The sequence below is a fragment of the Notamacropus eugenii genome, chromosome 5, assembly GCF_028372415.1.
Source record: "Notamacropus eugenii isolate mMacEug1 chromosome 5, mMacEug1.pri_v2, whole genome shotgun sequence".
Taxonomy (NCBI): domain Eukaryota; kingdom Metazoa; phylum Chordata; class Mammalia; order Diprotodontia; family Macropodidae; genus Notamacropus; species Notamacropus eugenii.
Window position 1 is genome coordinate 163,096,914 of NC_092876.1, and position 20,917 is coordinate 163,117,830.

Below are 20,917 nucleotides of genomic sequence, written 5' to 3' on the forward strand. Positions count from 1 at the left end.
TAACTAACCCCTTCTTCTTGGTAGTAAATTGTAAGTGAAGATTATTGCATATGTTGTCAGAGGCTGTATGGGATTTTTTTCTGTATTCTGTATCTTTAAAATTCAATCAAAAAACATTTCTTAAACAATTACTTTGTACCAGGTGGGGATACAAAAAAAGTATTTAAAAAAAAGTAGACTCTACTCTCAAAGAGCTCACATTCTAGTGAGATAGTCTGTAAATGTGGGCAAGTCACTAGCAGCTTGGGGGTCTGCTGCCTAAGGTGAGAGTTAAGCTGAGATTTCAAGGGAACCTGGGAAACTGAGAGGTAGAGGTAAGAGCGGAGAACCCAGGCAGGTGGGACAGCCAGTGCAAAGGTACAGATATGGAATATGACATTGTGTTTGAAACAGAGCAAGTAGGTCAGTGTGGAAGTCAGTAAAATGTAAGAAGATTGAAAAGGTAGGAAGGGGCTAGGTTATACAGAGTATGAACATTAAACTTAGGCTTTAGAGCAGTGTTACTGTCAGGAAGTGGACAGTGCAATGTTGCGTTAGTTACTGTTCCTATTGTTTAAGTCATACTGTTACCTGATAGTTCTTTTTGATCATCTCTATTTTCTGTTTGGCATAATTTACAAGTTTGTGGTTCAGAGTGTTGATATCTTGGGGGCTATAAGCAAATCTTCCTAACAGAGGAATTAATAAAATATAAAATAAAATATTCTGTAAAATATTCCTATTTTGGTAGCACCTTTATATATTGAACAGATTGTTTAAGAAAAAAACTCATTAAAAATATCCCATGTATAAAATTATAAGTAAAAATGAAATTCCACTTTTATATTTTCATTTGCTAATAGAGAGCTGTATATAAAGAAACAGTTAACTCTTAGAGAACAGGGTTTTGCTTATTTTGGTTTTGCTTTTTTATTGAAAATAAACCAAAGAAAGAATGAGTGAAAATTAAATTTAAGAACCTAATAATCAAGTACTTAATAGCCTACAAAATAGCAGAACATTTTCATTGGGAGTACCTTTTGAGAGACTTAATGACTGTATTCTCATTTTTATTTTTATTCTCATTTTTATTTAAAGCTCATAATTTGAGTAATTGCTAGCCTTAATCCTCTCATGGGACTTGACTAGTCAATTGATTAACAATTTTCCAAACACAGTTCATTTTGGTATTTTTACAGTTTGGTTTCTGATCAATTTAACAAACATTTATTAACTTTTACTGTGTTTTAGGCACTGTGCTAGGTACCTTGGGTAATCAAAAGATAAAATCTAAGCATTTCTCACTCTTAGGGAGATTATATTCTGTTGGTGTAAACAATATATACAAGAAAATTAAGTTTAAAATGAAGTATTGAGGGGTGGGCACAGATCTGACAGAGACAGTTTCAAACCTGTAGAATGGATTTCTAGAATGCAAAAGGCAAAATTATGGTAAACTGGAATAAGGACATAGTAGGGAATGATTTGCTGTGAATAGGTATGAGGAATGTAGGGAGTGATGGCCAGGAAAAGAATCTCTGATTTGGGCAGTCTGCTGTTCAGAATCACAGAGATTCCTGAGTGGAGCTATAGTCAGTCAATATGCATTTATTAATCAGTTAGGTGTCAGACATTGTGTCAGTGCTGGGGATACATAGAAAGGCAAAAATGTTGTTCCTGCACTCAAGGAGTTTACATTTGTTGAAGGAGACAACATGTAAATAAATAGGCATATACAGTATATGTTCAGAGGCTGTAGTGGTTGAGGGGGCTCAGGAGAGCCTGCCTACAGTAGACATGATTTGAACTGAGTCTTGAAAAAAGCCAGGGAAGCTCAGGTGAAGGAGAAAGAGTGGAATATTCCAGTCCTGGGGACAGCCAGAATAGATGCAGAGAATCTGGAGATTCTGTGCATAGAATGTGCAGTGTAGTAGAAGGGAGTACAAAAGAATGTAAGAAGGCTAGAAAGGTAGGAAGGGACCAGGTTGTGAAGGACTTTATATTGCCATATGGAAGACTTCATATTTTAATCTGGAGGGAATGGGGGAAAGGAGGTAATAGGTAACATGAGCAAGCCTACACTTAAGGAAAACCATCTTTACAGCTGAAGGAAGGATGATTTGGAATGGACATCAGTTAGAAAAAGCTACTGCAGCGGTCCAGGCAAGAAATGAGTAGGGCCTGTACCAGGCCATGTGATATGGGAGGAGATATGGGAGATGTGAAGGCAAAAAAGACAACAGATGAGATTTAGATCTAGAGGGTAGGGGATGCCATTTAGATTTCAAAAGACACAGAAATCATAGCTAGTGATCATCTTTCCCATTGTCCTTTTCGTAACTTGAAATTCAACTTTGCTGAGATTGTGATGATCTATAATTTGTAATAGTATAGCATCACTGGGAGAACATTTGCATTCATAAGATGAATCTTTGTGGGAGGAAACAGCTTCATCACATCCAAAAGTGCACCATAGTTTTCTATGGCTTACTCTTATCCTGTTTGAGTGTGAACTTCATTCACTGTCCATCTGTGGTACTTGTAGGAATATGTGCCAGGAGATTTGGCTATCTCGCTGCGTGTGACAATCTGGGTAATATGCATTCCTCATCCATTATGATTTTTCATACTAGGCTCTGTATCTCATTGAAGAGACCCGGTAGGTTTCAGGGCTGGATGCAATCAACATAATATTCATAAACAGTAGCACCAAAAGACCATCACCTTTAATTAGGGAAAATCTCCTTTCCATTTGAATTTTTGCCAGGATATCCTGTGGTACACTGGCAAACACCTGACAAACACTTTATGTGTTATTGATAGTCAGAGAATGAATGAATAAACTCACCTCTCTGATTTCATTTGTCAAGGCATTTATATTATCTTAGTGTATACATAGGAGATACCTTGTTAGAGTATTGCAGGCTGCTCTTGTAAATGCATATGTTAAAACTCTCTGCAATGACTGTAGAAGACAAAACTTTTTCTGGGAAGACATCAGTAATGGTGTATATTTTTTTTTTTAAAAAAACAGGAAAAAAGAATCAGAGTATCTCAGCCTTCAACAAGAGGACCAAGTGCCTTTATACCAGAGAAGGAGGTAAGTTAAATTGTTTTGAAAAATTACAATGAAAAATTATGAGAAATCAAGAACATTATTGCCTGAACCAAAGAACAAATTCTCTCTTTGAAGTGTTGAAGTACAAGTGTTTCGCTGTTTGATATACATAAGTAGGTGGGAAATGTGACTTAAAGTATATAATCCTAACAATCTGACTCTTTGGATTATAAAATTTCTGTAATTTGAATAATCTCGGTTGTTAGGATATGGTACAATTAGGTTTGAAAATATGAAAATGTACTATATCACTAGTAGTAGCCAGAGAGCACAATTAATAAGCCCAGGAATGAAGACCTGAATTCACATCTACCCTCAGACACTTATTAGCTGTGTCATCCTGGGCAAATCACTTAGACTTTGTCTGCTTCCATTTCCTCATCTATAAAATGAGAATAGTAATAGCACCTACTTCCCAAGGTTGTGTGAGGATAAAAAAAATAACGTTTGTAAGATGCTCTGTATCCCTGCATACACTTTAAAATTGCTGGCTGTTATTGTAATTATTATTATGTTATTATTATATCAGCAATTTAATAGGTAATTTTTCTGAAAAAGTTACCTCTAAAGTATTAAAATGCATTGATAATTTGATAACTTTGCTTTTTAAATGGCCAGTTTCCTACTAATTGTAAGATCATCTGATTTTGAGGAAGAGATGTTTTTGAAATGGAATAGTCACTTCCTTATGAAGCTTTTTAAAGAGTATGAAATAAGGAGGGAATTTACCAGTTGTTATGTCTCATCAGATGATTGGTTCTTAGCCTTTACTTGGATGGCATATCACAGAATCCTTTATTTGCTATCTTTCTGGATCTAGAAAACTAGGCTGAGTAATGGTATGAAATGTTTAATCTTTGCAATTACCTTTTCTCTTTTTAATCTATTTAAATCCTGCTTATCCCTAAGATTAATATAACAGAGAAATAAAATGAATTCTTTCTTCTGAAAATGTGAATAATAATGATACCTGTAATATCTACCTGACTGGGTTGTTGAGAGACTCACATAAAAGAATAGATGTAAAGTGCTTTGGAAGCCTTAAAGTTAAACTTCACTAGTTATTACTATAGCTAATTGTGAAGACTGAACTAATAAATTTCTGGGGACAATTGTGTCACCAGTTTCTTCCCATGTTACATTCATATATTTTATAAACTCACCCCTATTATGAGTACATACTACATAAATTATGTATGTTTACATATATGTTTATGTGTATATGGAAATTAAAGTAGTCATCACACACACACACACACACACACACGCGCGCAAGGTTGATAACCTTTGATCTATGTGTATCCTTTTTTTAGTAACAGAAATGTTCGCATAAGAGAGGGCTACCTTAGAAAAACTTGGGAGCAAAGCCAAGAGGGCCTTATATACAGTAACAACAATATTGTTTTAAGAACAGCTTTGAGTGAATACGTTACTTTGACTACTATAAATACTCAAATTAACTATAAAAAAGACATTTGAAGAAAGATGCTATCTGTATCCAGAGAAGAAAGAACTAATAAATAGAGGTATGTCTAGAATAATTATCCATGTATATGTAGAACTATTTGTGTGTAGTGGTAACTATTTCTAGGGTGGAGGGAGAGAAGAAAAAGACTTTACATGATCATTTCGTTGTATATTTGAAAGGAGTAGCAGTAGATTTGCAGTTTCATGTGCAATCATCTTTTTTATTGTACTATGTTTTAGAATTATTTGCTTTATTCCATAAATTAAAAATCAAATTGAATAATGAAAAATAGTTCAAGATTTATTTGGTTAAAAATAATGTTAAAAATTGTTCTTTTGTGTATAATTGGGAAAAATAAAATATTTTTTTTAAAAGAGGGCTAGCTACCTCAAGAAGAGGAGGATCATATCACTTTAGGAAGAAAGCCTGTGTTGGAAATGCAAGATGGGGAGCTAGACTAAAAGAAGAGAACCATGGAAGTCAACTTTTATGAGCCTGCTGCCAATTTAGGGCATTGACTGGAAGGGTCAGAAAAGTCAGAACTAGGTACAAAAATCTGGTTGACTGTATTTCTTTCAAACAAAAATAGAGAATACTTTTGATGCCAAAATTTCCAATGGGGTTGTTAATTTTAAGGTTTCTGATAGGAAACCACATTTCTTATTTGCAGGTCATATATGTCTCTAGCTCTATAATCAGGAATCTAGGATTATGTATTCTGTGGAAAGACAGGACTGAGAGTTCCCAGGTTCCAGTTTCCTTAGCTGTATATCAAGGAGACAAATTCTGGAGGACCAAGAGACCCATAAACCTTTCAAGTCAAAATCTAATAGGAAATCTAAGTGAACATTAAGAGTCAAGCTTAATCAACTAGTTTTTAGAAAGGAGAGACAAAGGAGGTAGGAAGATAGGTCTAATAGTTAGTGGTTGTTAAAGTCTTTACCTTGAAAGTAGTCCTGGTAGTTTCTACAGTGCTGAAAGGACATTGTGGGTCAGTAACTAAGCATCTGCTTACCAAGGACCAGACTCATTAAGCATGGAGAGGTGTGTCACCAATTAGCCGATGACAACGTGATGATAAATTCATTGGCATGGTAACCCATGAAACAGAGAAAAGTACTGAACTTCAGGCCTTGGTCTTGTGAAACTCTTATGCTTTTGCAATGACAATGGCAGAAAGAAAAAGGGGAAATAAGGGAGGCCTGTCAGATCACAATTTAGTTACCCAAGTGGAAGACATATTCCATAAGGAATCTTCTAAGGCATGCATTTTATTCTGCCAAATTGAACAGCTTTTTAGGGAGAATAGGATCTTCTGTTCCCTGGACCTTGTAGCAAATTGTTTTGCAATAAAGGTGTGGTCTAATGTAGAATATTTATATGAAACATCAGGGAGGTGATGCCATCAGTCACAAGTCAATTACATTTAGGTGACAGAGGGCTGTGCAAAGTCACCAGCCTCACTTTCTCCCTTGGAGCCATCTAGGTCCAGTTGCTACATATGGATCAGGATAACTGGAGATGGCCCAGGATGCAATGGGAGACCTTGGCCTTTTCAAGCTAAGGTTTTTAATAGATCTCAGTTTGACTGAGGTAGCGCCCATTCAGTGTAAATTTTAATCTTGGAAACTTCTTTTTTTTTTTTGGTTTTGATTTCTTCTCTAAGAAGTCCTACCTAATCCCAAATTTCCAACTCTAACCCCAAATCACTCTGGTCCCAAACCAAGCCCTACTTGGTCACTGTTTGGTCCCTGACTGGCTCAGAATGAATGTAAATAACCAGAAACCCTGAGGTTCTTCCCCTCCTAGATCTATTTTTTTTTTAAGAGACCATTCTTTGTCTCATTTTTTAAAGCCTTAATCACTCAATGGGTGCTGCCTTAGAGAAGTGTAACCAAAATGATAATGGGCCTCAATGGGCTTCATATGTCATGTGAGCATGTAGGAACTGGGTAGTGTGGAGAAGATAGGATTAAGGGGATATATTATAGCTATGTTAAAATATTTGAAGGACTCAGATTGAAGGAGAGATTAATCTTGTTCTGTCTGTCTGGCAGAACCATTCAGCGGAAGATGCAAAGAGACTAATTTGACTTGATTTTACTAAAAAACAAAACAAAACACTTCCCAACAAATAAAGATATGCAGAAGTGGACTGGGTTGCCTTGGGAGGTGTTGGATACCTTCCCTCCAAGTGGAAGCTGAATATTACCACTTGTCAGAAAGTTAGAGTAAAAATTTCTTACTAGTATGGGTTGGAGTATCCTTCCAGCTCTCAAATACTGTGATTTTAGTGCTTTTTAATAAAACTGTATTTGATCTCCTTTGTAGTTATGGTACTGAAACCAGAGATAAATGTGTCCAAAACACATGGAAACTTGCTAATTTAAATTTTGTCATTTTTTTTCAGTATCTCACAAATAAGATTTCTTAAAGTTTAAATGAATAAACTTTGATTAGTCAGCATTTGAGTTTCCTTTGTATATGGACCAAAATTTTGACTATTATAAAATACTTAGGTCTTTAGTTCCCCAAACCAAAGATTTTTAGTTTAGATTTTTGTGACATATAAGCAAGATTCTCTTAGTGTCTATTTTTCCCTGATCTTAATGTCCTCTTTGGGAGGTTAACTCTTACTGTCTCATTATAAGTACCTTTATTTATCTGGAATCAATAGAGAATAGAGGGTTCTGCTAAAGCTAATTTTTCTGATGTATTGGTTCTTTTTAGGCAACAAAAACCTAAATATTTAGTAATTTTTGTTGCTGTAAGAGTGTTGTGGTTGGATGCTATTAATGATATGTGTGAATTTTTCAGCTCTTTTGCTAAATCATTTCTGTTTGCCACTGTTTAGAAAGTTCTTATGACTAAGTTTTTCCGATTCTTCTTTTATGCTCCAACTGGGAGTAGTCATTTCTTATATCCATGGGTCTACAATCTACACATCCCTCCCACCCTCAACTTTTTAAGTAGATACTTATACTTTATATTTTGTTTAACTCTTATCTTCTTGGAAACAATATATACTTATTAAATTTAATTAGGCAAATAAGGCCTGAAGGACTCATAGTATCTAGGTTGGAAAAAACATCATAGGTAATCTGTTCCAATCTTGGATTGAATAAAATTCTCTCCAACAGTATCCCTGACCTATATTCATCAATTTTCTGTTGAAAATCTCTAATGAGGGAAAATCCATTCCTCTCAAGTTAGCCCACTCCACTTTTGCATAGCTATAATTGTTAGAAAATTTTCCCTGGATTCCTAACTAATTAGCCTCTTTGTAGCTTCTTCCTATTCCCCTAATTCTGTCCTCTGGAGTCAAGGAGAATAAGTCTCTTATCTCCAGTATGTGACAGTATAATATTTGAAATTGGACACCCCAAATCTTTTCTTATTTAAGCTAAAAATACCCATTGCTTTTAACTTATTCTTATATGATATGACCCAAAGGCAGAAGTTCTAGTCTTCTTCCTCTCAAAACTTAGCTTATTGATGTCCTTTCTAAACTGTGGTATCCAGAATTGAACATAATTCTCCATAGTCTTGGACACAATATTTCTCTTAATACAGTCTAAGATTACATTAGTTTTTTGACAGTCATATCATTTATTCATTGAGCTTTTTTTCAAAGGAATTTTTCTAGACATATAGCCCCCACCCCATATTCCTGAAGGTGATCTTTAAATTTTAAACCAAGCATAAGGTTTCACATTTGAATCTATTAAATTTATCTGATTAGTTTCTGCCAACATTCTAGTTTTTCAGTATTTTTTTGGATTGTGACTTTGTCATCCAGTGCTTTAGCTGTTTCTCTTAGACATGTCAAGTGGCATCATTTGCACATTTGATAAACATACCCTCCATACCTTTGTCAAAGTCAACCATAAAAGTGGCAAATGACACAGGGCTTTTCACAGATTCTAAGAGTGCTTCATTGGAGAGCTCCTCCCAAGGTGATATCAGACCAATATCGATGACTCTGGGAGTAGCTAACCAATTCTGGATCCACCAGATATCACCTTTGGGTTGGGGAGTGTAATGAAACCATGAAACTATTTGTGATCACTACTTCATTTTGCTAGACACTCACAAAATATCCCTTTTATAATGTGCTCTGGAATTTCCCAGGAATCTAAGATAAGTTCATTGGCTGTGTGTGTGTATGTATATGTATGCATATATGTATGTGTTTGTGTGTACATATATATGTATATGTATAAATTGGTATACACACACCCCTCTGATTGCAGATCCATTTTAAATCCATTTTAATTTTCACCTAATTTAATCCTCACAGCAATTTTATGAGTTGAGAATACTACTAATTGGACTGTACTGTTTTTCATTAAAAAAAAATATTAGAGGAAATTGAGGCTTAGAGAATTTAAGTGACTTGGCTGAGTAAGTACAGTTAGTAACAATCAAGACTTAAACACTGTTCTTTTGATTCACAGCTTAGTACTTTCTACTATATTATGTCACCACCCCAAGAGAGCCTTACCAATCACTGACATGAGGTTGTCTGTATATGCTATATTCATAATGCCCCCCTTTGGAATATATTTTATGCTGTATGCTCACTGTATATGGGAAGGTATATGTGTGGGGAGGGGAGGTGAAGCATGAAATAATTCAATAGCCTTTTGTTCAAAAAGAACCACCTGTTGTTGGCAAAATTGGTTTCTATGCTGTCATTGCTCTCTTACTGCTCTTTTTATTCAACTAGGAGAAAGTGGACCAAAGCCTGTAAATTTTTAAAATTGAATATTCTTGTTTACTTTATTGTACCATACATTTCCTCATAATTCATGTCTTTTTGCATAATTTTCCTAATTTATCATTTCTCTAAATTTGCATTATTGTTCCTATAATACGTGCTTATTTATCAAAATCAGCTCAAGAGCTACCTTAGATGAAATCTTTCTTGACCTCTACCCTCCCATTAACTTACATTTAGGAATTTATTTTATATATGTTTTGTGTATTTATATATGTATGTCTCCTTTGATAACAATGTAAGTACCTTGAGGATAAGGACTATTTCACTTTTGTCTTTTTATCATTAGCACAGAGCCTGGCATATATTAGATGCTTAGTAAATGCTTGTTAGGGCAGCTAGGTGGCACATGGGTAGAGTGCCAGGCTTGGAGTCAAGAGGACCCTGAGTTTAAGTTTGACCTCTGACACTTACTACCTGTATGATCCTGGGCAAGTCACTTAACCCTGTTTGCCTCAATTCTCCATCTGTAAAATGAAATGCAGAAGGAAATGGCAGACCTCTCCAGTATCTTTGCCTAGAGAATTCCAAATGGGGTTACAGAGAGTCAGACATGACTGAACAACAACAAATGCCTGTTTGGTAAAATCCCCAATGTTTACTGTGTAACTCTGAAAAGTAGGAATTTCTTTACAGTCCACTTATTAAAGGTACTTAAAATAATAACTCACGTTTTATATAGATTTCTTTCACTAACGTCTGAATCTGATGCTGTGTCATGATGTGAAACCTGGATTTTTGAAGGTCCATGCCAGTAGCATACAAACTCTGGCAGATTTTAATCAGCTTAGAAAGGTGTCTTGTGTGTCCCCAGTAATAGTCTATATGCTTGTCATCTGAGAACAACCTAATTAGCTTTGCAGAGGTTCAATCTCAGCTTGCCCAGAGAAGGATGTAGTTTTTAACTTCAGCATTTTTCAAAGGCTGTTACTTTGATATACCCATTCTGAAAGAGAGTCTTTAAGTGTGGAAGAATTATATAGCTTTGTGGTTTATAACGTACTTTACGCATGACAGTTTTGAGGAAATTAATACAAATATTATGATACCCATTTTATTGATGAGGAAGCAAATTTAAGTGGAGTTCTGACATACCAAGGGTCACATGGCTAATAAGAGGAAGAGCTGGATTATAAAATGAAGATTCTGAATTTAAGCATAATTGCTTGATCTAGTATTCCTCATTGGTTCTTAGAGCCTTCCTCTGTATTAATCCTAGAGCCAGGAGTCCCTCAAAGTCCCGTAAAATTATTATCTGTTCCTTGGGAAGGTTCTTTTGATCACCACATCTTAAAGAAGTTCATAATGACTGCTGGACTCAGTGGTTGTAATCAATATTATCCTTAAAATTTGTGTCATTTTCCCTCCGTAAACACCTTCCTACTCTTTGCAACATTTCTCTTGGTCACTAAAAATAGAAGAATTTTTGTTTACTCATTTTCATTGGGGGGTCAGACTGAAGATTGCAGTGACATAAGACATTGTGACTATTCAACTTCATAGGTTGCTGAGGAGAACTTATACATTCATATGACCAAATGCTGTAGTTAGGCACAGATTCCATCAGCCAGGCAAGTAAATTCTTGAAATCTTTCACTGGGCCTGACCAAGCAGATGGAATTGTTTTTTCCTCACTTTTGCAGTTAAACAGCAAATGTCAATTACCAAACAAACATTGTCTTTGTAATACATTGTAGTGTAGCATCCAAAAAATGAGAATGGTTTTTCCTTTTTTTATTTTTATGTTCCAAGAATAAACAGCTTCCAGAGTTTATTAATGAATAACTCATTTGCTTTAATGTTTCCATAATTCATCAATTTGTACCCTGCTTGGATAAACAAAGGACACATTTATTTCTTAATAACTGTCTTTTTTTTCCCTTTGTTGCTTTTTTGACTCTTAGGTTGTCCAAGCAAATACAGTGGATGAACGTACTAACCTCCTTGTGGAAGAATACTCTACATCCGGGCGCCTGGACAACATTACTCAGGTCATGAGTTTACATGCTCAGTACCTAGAGTCTTTTTTGCGCAGCCAGTTTTATATGCTGCGGATGGATGGTCCCCTTCCTTTACCATACCGACACTATATTGCTATAATGGTATGTGTTCATGACCTGTACCTGAAGCTTGTTTTTTTAAAGCTATTATTAACAGATTTCCCCCTCACTATCCTTTCTTCTTCCTCTCTTAAAAGAATATTGTTATATGGAGCAAATTAGTGTTCCATAGTTATTTTTAGTGTGACTAGTTAAACATTTGTGGAAATGTTATGAATTGATGTATCAGAATCATGTAAATTCATACTTGAAACAATATGAATGTTATTTAATTTATAAACATATTTAATCAGTGCTTAATGACCAGTATTTTTCTAGTAATGTCTTGTTCCAGTTTGAGAAAATTATTTGTTTGGGGTATCAGCAAAAAATCTTATTATGTTCGTGAAAAAGTCGGTAATTTGTAGTTATTTAGAGAAATCTCCATTTGAATTAGTGAAAAATCTGAATGACAGTACTTTTAGAGAAATTAATTTTTTGTCATCCAATTATAGCACAGATTTATAAACTAAGCTAATGTAGATTGGGAGAAAATTGTAAGCTGGGCAAGAATAAAGAGTGTCCAGAATTTTTCAATTTGACTGGTGCTAAAGAAGTCATTGAGAGAATTGTCTATGTGAGTGCAAGAGTAATTGGCCTGGGAGTCAATTCTGGAAGGTCAGGTTTACATTTGTCGCAAATTAACCTAATTGTCTTTCTAGCATTCTGGCAATGAGTTAAAACTGATCTGAGTTGTAACCAGTATCTTGGTGCAACATAAAATTCAGTAGGGCCTCATTTCTAGCTCAGGGTTGGGTTGTTTTTTTTTTTGGTTTTATTTTTTTGAGTACAACAAAAATTAAACAGTGATAATGATTAGAAGATAAAGAAGAAAATCAATAGAAAGAATAAAGCCAGATACATTATATTATGTAAGAGGTCTCAACTCTACTTTGCAAGGAACTGGCAAGCTATCAATAGCAAATCTTCAGAGAGAGAAAGACAACTTAGTAGGAGGTCATTGGTGAATGGACTACATTTGTGGCTGCTGTAATCAGGTTCTAAGCACTGTCCCAAAGCTGGAAACACCCAAGAAATGATTATAAAATAAAAATGAAAGCTATCCTATCTTATAATTTCTAAATTAGTAGCATATAAATTAATGAGGTTTTTATGATGTTTAATTTTTAAATTAATGCTTATAAGGAAAATGGCTATGTATTTTATATATGGAGGCAGGGGTTTAGATCAAGTGATGTCAACTTTGAATGTGGTCATTGCTGATTTTATGCTGAAACATTTTGCTTGTGTGTCTACCAGTTTTGTGTCTCTCCCCACTTATTATTTGGGAGTGGGTTGTTATAGAGTGAATATTTTAGAAAAGCAAGGACTTTATTGGGGGAGAAGGCTAATAGGCTATAAAAAGTATTTACCCTACTCTACACTGCTTGATTCAATGAAAATTTTTTGAACACCTACAGTATAAGGCATTGAGGTGAATGGCATGGTCCCTACCTTCTAGGAATTTGTAGTCTAGTAAGAGACATAAAATATGTGCAGAAATATCTGTAGTTTGAATTAAAAGATCAACATGTGGGAGAGAATACTAAGTTATTGTGATTTTTGAGATTACCTATGGCTGTAAAGTATTTAACTTCATAAAGACAGTAAAAGGAATATATACTCTTTTTCTTGAGTTATTTTTCCTCTCCTTTTTTCTCATTTAAGGCTGCAGCTAGACACCAGTGTTCTTACCTAATAAACATGCATGTAGATGAGTTTCTGAAGACTGGAGGTATTGCAGAGTGGTTGAATGGTTTGGAATATGTCCCACAAAGACTGAAAAATCTCAATGAGATAAATAAGCTGCTAGCACACCGACCCTGGCTGATCACAAAAGACCACATTCAGGTACCACTTTTCTCTGATGGGATTTACTGTTAAGGAACCTTCCTTTTGACCAATATTTGAGTCCTTGGTTTAGTATTTTACTTAAATATTTCAATTTAAGTATTTGTAGAACTGCTTAGATGAGATCAACAGTACTGAAAATCTATATACTGAGAGGATAGATTTGAGGAAAGTGTCTTTATTGGAAACTGTTCTTTTTACCTGAAATGTAAATAATTGTTCCATGCTAATATTTAGGTGATTTATGTTGAGGAATTTTGATTCTTTGAGGCAATGTATGTAGTAACAGAAGCAACGAACCAGGATCGAAGAATTCTGGGTTTTAGTCCCATCTTTATCACTTTTGTCCCTGAGTCTCCATTATGTTATTTACAAAATAAATAAATAAGTTGGCAAAATGGTTTCTAAGAATTCTACCAACTCTGAAATTCTATAATTCTGTTCTATTTCTTTTAATTGGCAGAAATGTCTCACAAGTATGAGATGATTTACCAACTGTTACGGGAATGCTTATTGATAAATAAAAATCCCTCTAGGAAGATCAGCTGGAGCAATCAAATTAAAACATATCATTTTACTATTTCCATTGAAGGACTTAATCCAAGAAATCCCTTTTACAGACCAGAAAAATCTTTTTTTTTCCAGTCACTCTTCAAGACAAGTATTTTTTTTGTGAGAATCATTGCTCCCCTGAAAATCTACTTACCTGAATTTTTACTTTTTATTAACATTTTTATGGTCAACCATTTATTTGTCAGCCTCCCAGATTAACCACAATGTGCTCTGAGAGTGGGGCAGAATGGCATGGAGGTAAGAGAGTTGCAAAGAAGGTGACAACCTGCCTTGGTTGAGAGTTTCCTCACCAGAGATCTCTATTCCAGTGAAACCACAGGTCCAGTTCCTAACCCTGTGATCTGAGAAACTCTCAATATACGTGGGACTTGGTGAAGTACAGTGCTTATCTAGACTGAGTGTTCTTTTACCTGAATAAGTGTTTACTCCACCATTGTCGCAGTAATCAAAAATGGATCTTCATTCTCATTATATTTATTGATTCCTTTCCTGCTGACTGTCAAAACACTTAAGGCTTTTCCATCTTTAAAAACTCCCGACTGGATTCTGCCATTTCCACCTTCTTTTGCCCTATGTCTGCTCTTTGCAGTTCAACTCAGGGCTTCCACTTCTCTCCTCTCACTCTCTTCGGAACTGGTGGCATTTTGGCTTCCAACCTCATCACTCAGCTGAAAATGCTCTGTCCCAAGATGCCAAGGATCCCTTTTTCATTTTTTAAATTTTTAAAAAATTCAAGTTTTTATTACCTTAATACCAAATAAAATGAGCATTTCCATATATGTAGACAAAAAAATGAGAATTATACATTAAACCATGAATCTCCATTATGCACAGCTTGCTTTTCTTTTTAAGCATACAACAAATTCACCATGTAACCATCACAGCTCTTCTTGTTGGTTTTGATTTCTTCTGGCCTTCTTTCTCTTCTCCTTTGTATATTTTTTTTTTAAGTTTTTATTGGTGTCTTTTTTTAACATCACCATAATTTTCCTCATTTTTTTCTCCCCTGCCTTCCCAGAGAGCCATCCTAAATAAGAAGTAGCAATTTTTAAAGAAAAGAAAAAAGAAAAGAATCAGCATAACCGACTAATTTATATATTGAAAAAGTCTAAAACTGTGGTCAGTGTTCAATACTTACGCACCTCCTGCTTCAGCAAAGGGATGAAAATGTGGCAGTAACAGGGATATAAGGGTGGTTCAGCATTATTAACACAGCCAGCATAATTATATGAAAGAACAGAGACATCCAGAATCATATCCTTATTTCAATGGATGGAGACAGAGTTTTTGACAAAGTACAACACCCATTAGTGCTACACACACACACACACACACACACACACACACACACACACACACACACACACACACACACACACACACACACTACAAAGTGTAGGTTTAGAAGGATCCTTTTCCTAACAAGCATCTACCTAAAACTGCAAGTATGATTTGTAGCAGAGATACATTAAAACATTTTCCAGTAAATATAGGAGTGAAGCAAAGATGTCTCTTCTTCCAAGCCACGCTTCTTTATAATTTTGCAACCATCATTTGTTTTCGGTTCTTTCTTTTTAAATTGTTGTAGTCCTTGTGCATGTTGTTTTCTTTCCTCTGCTTATTTAACTCTGCACCAGTTCATGTAGATCTTTCTTTCCACGCTTCTCTACATTCACTACATTCATCATTTTCTATACCATAGTAGTACTCTTTTACATTCACATATCAGAGTTTGCCTTTTTGTTGTGTTTCAGTCATGTCCAGCTCTTTCTGACCCCATTTAGTTTTTTGGGTTTGTTTTTTGTTTTTTGGGTTTGGTTTTTTTTTGCAAAGATATTGGAATGGTTAGCCATGTCCTTCTCCAACTTATTTTACAGATCAAGAAACTGAGGCAAACAAGATTAGGTGATTTGACTAGGGTCACATAACTAGGCCAAATTTAAACACAGGTCTTTCTAACTCCAGGCCCAGCACTAAATCTACTACGCTATTCCCTAATTATTGGGCACGTACTTTTTTTTCCCCTGTTGTTTGTTATTACAAAAAGTTTTGCTATAAATATTTTGGTGTATGTTTTTATTTTGGAGGACATTTATTTTTGGTCAGATAGAAAGATAGGGAGGTAGATAGAGAGATGGGTGGATTTGTGTGTAACATACATACATATGTTTTTTGTTCATGTATCTTGGCTACCAAACTTTTAATAGAGATGTTTGATGCAAAGATTTTTTTTCTCCCATTTAATTCCTCCCCTTCTTATCCTAGATACATTAATTTTGTCTGTGTAGCAACTTTTCAGTTTCATGTAATCAAAGTTGTCTCTCATCTTTTTTAATTGCTTTCTCCTTTATTTGGTAAAAAATGCATCTCTTACCCGTAGCTATGAGATGTGTATAATCTGTTTTTCTTCAAACTTTTTCACAGTATGAGCTTTAATATTAAGGTTATATGTTACTTTATTATAGATTATGGTATAAATATTGATCAAAGCTTAATTTTTGCCACATTAGCTTTCCCAGAAGTTTTTTTTAATTAAATAGGTAATTTCCTAGGTAATTTATATTTTGTAGTTTGTCAAACATTGGTTTTCTGTTGTTTCTGATTCTCCCTTGTCCTGTCCTATTAATTTTCCTCTCTATTTTAAAACTAATACCAGATAGTCTCAATATACCATTCTTCTTTTATCCTCACTTTTTTCATTATTTCTGTTGATATAGTCTAAGTATTTTTTCCAAACGAATTTTATTGAGTTCTTTGAAATTTGATAATTTAGTTGGTATAAACTGTAGGTTAACTTTGGTAGTATTGTCATTTTTATTATATTGGCATGACACATCCATAAAGACTGAATATTCTGCAAGTTATTTAAGTTCTTTATTTCTTTATATAGAGCTTTTGAGTTAAATCTTTACAAGTATTTTGTGTGCTTTGGTAAATTGATCCCCATGTGATATTTCGTGCATTTTGTAGTTATTTGGAATAAGATTTCCCTTTCCATTATTGTCTCTTAGATTTTGTTGTTATTATATAGAAACGCTGTTGATTTTTAAGCATTTATTTTGTACTTCTGAAGTTATTAATGTGATTAGTATCTTTACCGGTTCACTAGGATATTTTCAATAAAGCACACCATGAGCAAAGAGGAACATTTATCTCCTCTTTGCCTATCATGAAATCTTTAATTTCTTTCTCATCTTATTGCTGTCACTAGCAATTCCAGAACTACACCAAATATTACTAGAGAGAGTAGACATCCGGAACACACTTGCTTTATTCTTGTACTTACTGGGAAGGATTCTAGTAAATCTCCATTGCATGTGATACTTGCTCACGTTGTTAAAGGTCCCTCTTTGCCTATGCTTTGTAGGTTTTTTGTTTTGCTTTTTTAGCTTAAATGAATGTTATACTTTGTCAAAGGCTTTGTCTGCATCTATCAAGATAATCGCATGGTTTGGGATGTTTTTGTTTTTTTGGATGTTGATTGTTTTACTAATGTTGAATCATCCATATATCCCTTGTTGAAATTCAACTTGGTGATGACTGATTTCTTACACTACATGCTGTAGTCCGATAACATTTTATTTAAAACAGTAATGACAATTGTCTACAGTTTTCATTTTGTACTTTATCTTCTGCTTGGTTTAGGTATTAGGACTAAAAGGATTTGACTAGTTTTTGAAAATTTCACTTGTGAATCCACCAAGACCTGTACATTTTTAGAAATGCCTCAATTACTCTATTCTCCCCTTTCTTTTGTCCTTGTTTTTAAAACCAATACTGTGTTGTTCAGTTGTTATTCAGTTGTGTTCAACTCCCCATGACCCCATTTGGGTTTTCTTGGCAGAGATGCTGGGGTAGTTTGCCATTTTCTGCTCCAGCTCATTTTTAGATGAGGACCTGAGACAGACAGGTTCAGTGACTTGCACAGGGTCACACAACTGGTCTATTCATTGCCAAATCTAATGCACTTTTTTGGCCTCTCTGTAACATCTGACAGTGTTGACTAGTTTCTCCCTTCTTGGTTTTCTCTGACATTGTTCTTTCTTTGTTTTCCTCCTACCTGTCCAATCACTCCTCATTCTTCTTCACTGGATCTAATCCATGTCATAACCATCTAAATGTGGATGTATTTCAAGACTTTATCTCCTGGACTCTATTCTCTTTTTTTTTTCTCTATACACTCTCACCTGGTGATCTCATCAAATTCCACAGATTCAATGATTATTTCTATGTGGTTGATCTGTATCCAACCCTACTTTTCAGATCCCTATTCCAGTAAATTCAATTGCTTATTGAGCATTTCAAACTGGATGTCCTTTAGACATGTCATACTCACCATGTCCAAAACAGAACTACTCATTGTCATTTTCTCCCAAGCTCATCCATTTTGTAAGACTTCCCCATTTCTATAGTCACCAAGGATCACAACTTGCAGTTTTACACTGAACTCCTCATTCTCCCTCACCTCTCTGCCTTTTTTCTACTCAGTTTACACATCCTGCATTTCTATCTCCACAGCATCTTTCATATATCCCCTTCTCTCTTTTGTTTACATAGCCATAAAGCTAGTTCAGGACCTCGTTGCCTCTCACCTGTATTATTTCAATAGCTTTTTCTTTGACTTCCCACACTCAGGTCTCTCCCCACTCTAATTAATCTCCCACACAGCTACCAAAGTGATTTTCCTAAAGTACAGGTCTTACCATGTTACTTCCCTACTCAGTAAACTGTAGTGGCCCCCATTACCTTTAGGATCAAACAGAAACTCTTCTGTTTGGCATTTAAAGCTCTGTTTATCCTGTCTACACACACACACACACACACACACACACACACACACACACACACACACACTCATACACACTTTCTCTCTCTCCCTCCTTCCTTCCCTCCCTCTCTCAGTCTCTCTCCTCTTCCCCCCGTCTCTTCCTGTCCTTCTCATTCTCCCTCTCCTTTTTCCTCCCTCCCTTTCTCCCTCTCTCGTTCTTGATGTCAGGTACTTTAATTTTTTACTTTGAATCCTTTAGCAAAGTGCCTGGAACATAATAGATGCTTAATAATGCTTTTTGATGCATTGCTTTCTATTTAATTGTGTATTTTTTTAACCTATTTTTAATAACCACAAAATACTTGAAAATGAGATTATATGAAAAGGTACTTCAAAGGTAAAATTCCATCTAGAGTCATTAAGAAAAAGAAACCCTAAAATATTATTAAAGTGTTTCTTTTAGGGAAAAAAATGAATATCTTTAATGGACTGATGAACAGGCTTTTTTATTGTAAGGTTTTCAGAATAAGAAGATAAATAGATTAAAGAATTTTTTTCTTGATTTGTAAAATGGCCTTGTAATACTAAGATATTTGCTTTTTTCCTCTCATTAATTTCAGAAACTTGTCAAAACTGGAGAGAATAATTGGTCTCTGCCTGAACTAGTACATGCTGTGGTCCTGTTGGCACATTATCATGCCTTGGCTAGCTTTGTTTTTGGTAGTGGTATTAATCCGGAGAGAGATCCAGATACTTCCAATGGATTTAGACTAATATCAGTCAACAACTTCTGTGTCTGTGATCTTGCCAATGACAACAACATAGAAAATGCATCCCTTAGCAGCAACTTTGGGGTCAGTATTTGCAAAAACCACTTCTAGTTTCTTTGCTATTTTTGCTTTAGAAATTGTATGCTATTTTACATATGTTTTCTGTGACTATTAATGCCAAACATGAAAGAATTTATTTTTACAAACAAGTCCTTACATATGAAACATTTTCAACTCAGTTTTTATGACTATCTATAAATTGTTAATGCCTGCATCCTACTTTGTCTAAATTATATCTTTTCAAGTCTTGATAGCAAATATAGATGGATCTTTTTGCTAATCATAAAAATTTTTAAGTATTAGTACATTTCATCTCTTTCCTGAATGATAGATAGAGACTTAATTTAGCCAAAGCCTGGGAGGGTATTCCTGGGCACATGACAGCAATGTAGTCAAATGGAGAATTTAAAAGACTTTCTGGATGGTGTTTGTGTTTGTAACATCAAAAACTGGTCATATAACTGTGATTTGAAAATGGCAAATTTGTGACATCCACATACATAGAATGTAATGTAATCCACATTCATTTTGGAATAATGCCTCTACATTTGTTAGTTATTTTCTCTTTTTGAACTCATTAGTAAAACAAAAATAATATACTCCTAATATTTGAATCAGCCACATAATTTTCTTAGGTGATAACAATAAGCTAATCAAAATGGGTATCCCTGTTACCATAATGAAGTGCTTTGCGCTCATAAGGAGACATACTAGATGGCTTTTCTTCAGCAGTTCTAATTCTCAGCATTGTCCTGTCTGAATATAGATTGTAGACTCTCTCAGTGAGCTAGAAGCCCTGATGGAAAGAATGAAGAGGCTGCAAGGAGAGAGAGAAGATGAGGAAGCCTCCCAAGAAGAAATGACCACGCGTTTTGAGAAGGAGAAGAAAGAAAGCCTTTTTGTCATGTCTAGAGGTACTGCCCCTTCATTTTCTCACACAGGTGCTTTTTTAAAAGAAAAAATTTCCCTAAAAAAATTTTTAGCACATGGATTTTCCTGAGAATTCAGTTTGCCTTTGTATTTATATTCTCTGCACCCAGAACAGCTGACATTATTTTCCAGATTTATTTCCATAAATATCTTAAATATTTTACTTAGAGGATTTTAGGACTTTGAATCCATGACTTCTTCTGTATGGAGATGCCTTTAACTGATGTACGTCACATCCTGCAGCACAATTTTTAGCTATGCCTTTGCATAAATCTTCCTTAGAAGTTCTATTAAATATACTTGAGATGTTTTCATGATACTTTTAATATCTCCAAGCTACAAATGCAGTATTATTAGCCTGCTCACTTGTTATCTCCTTTTTGCTAGATAACTGATATAACCCTTTTTCTGGTCTTAACAGTGACTTTTGTGGTACTGTTTCTACAAAAATCTTAGTTGATAAGTTGTAGCCTACTTATGCCTCCCATGCAGCTTTCCTTTGGCCTTTTCAAATTTTTATA

General features: G+C 34.9%; 1 protein-coding gene across 2 annotated transcripts in view; it reads left to right on the plus strand.

Annotated features, from left to right (window-relative positions):
* Positions 1–20,917, plus strand: part of SESN3 (sestrin 3) — a 73,924-nt gene that overhangs the window by 38,968 nt on the left and 14,039 nt on the right. For both annotated transcript variants that reach the window (XM_072611302.1, XM_072611303.1), the window contains exons 2-6: positions 3,014–3,079; positions 11,250–11,447; positions 13,113–13,295; positions 19,257–19,490; positions 20,233–20,380. In XM_072611302.1, coding sequence (XP_072467403.1) covers positions 3,014–3,079; positions 11,250–11,447; positions 13,113–13,295; positions 19,257–19,490; positions 20,233–20,380 — 829 coding nt within the window. The remainder of the gene's footprint in view (positions 1–3,013; positions 3,080–11,249; positions 11,448–13,112; positions 13,296–19,256; positions 19,491–20,232; positions 20,381–20,917) is intronic.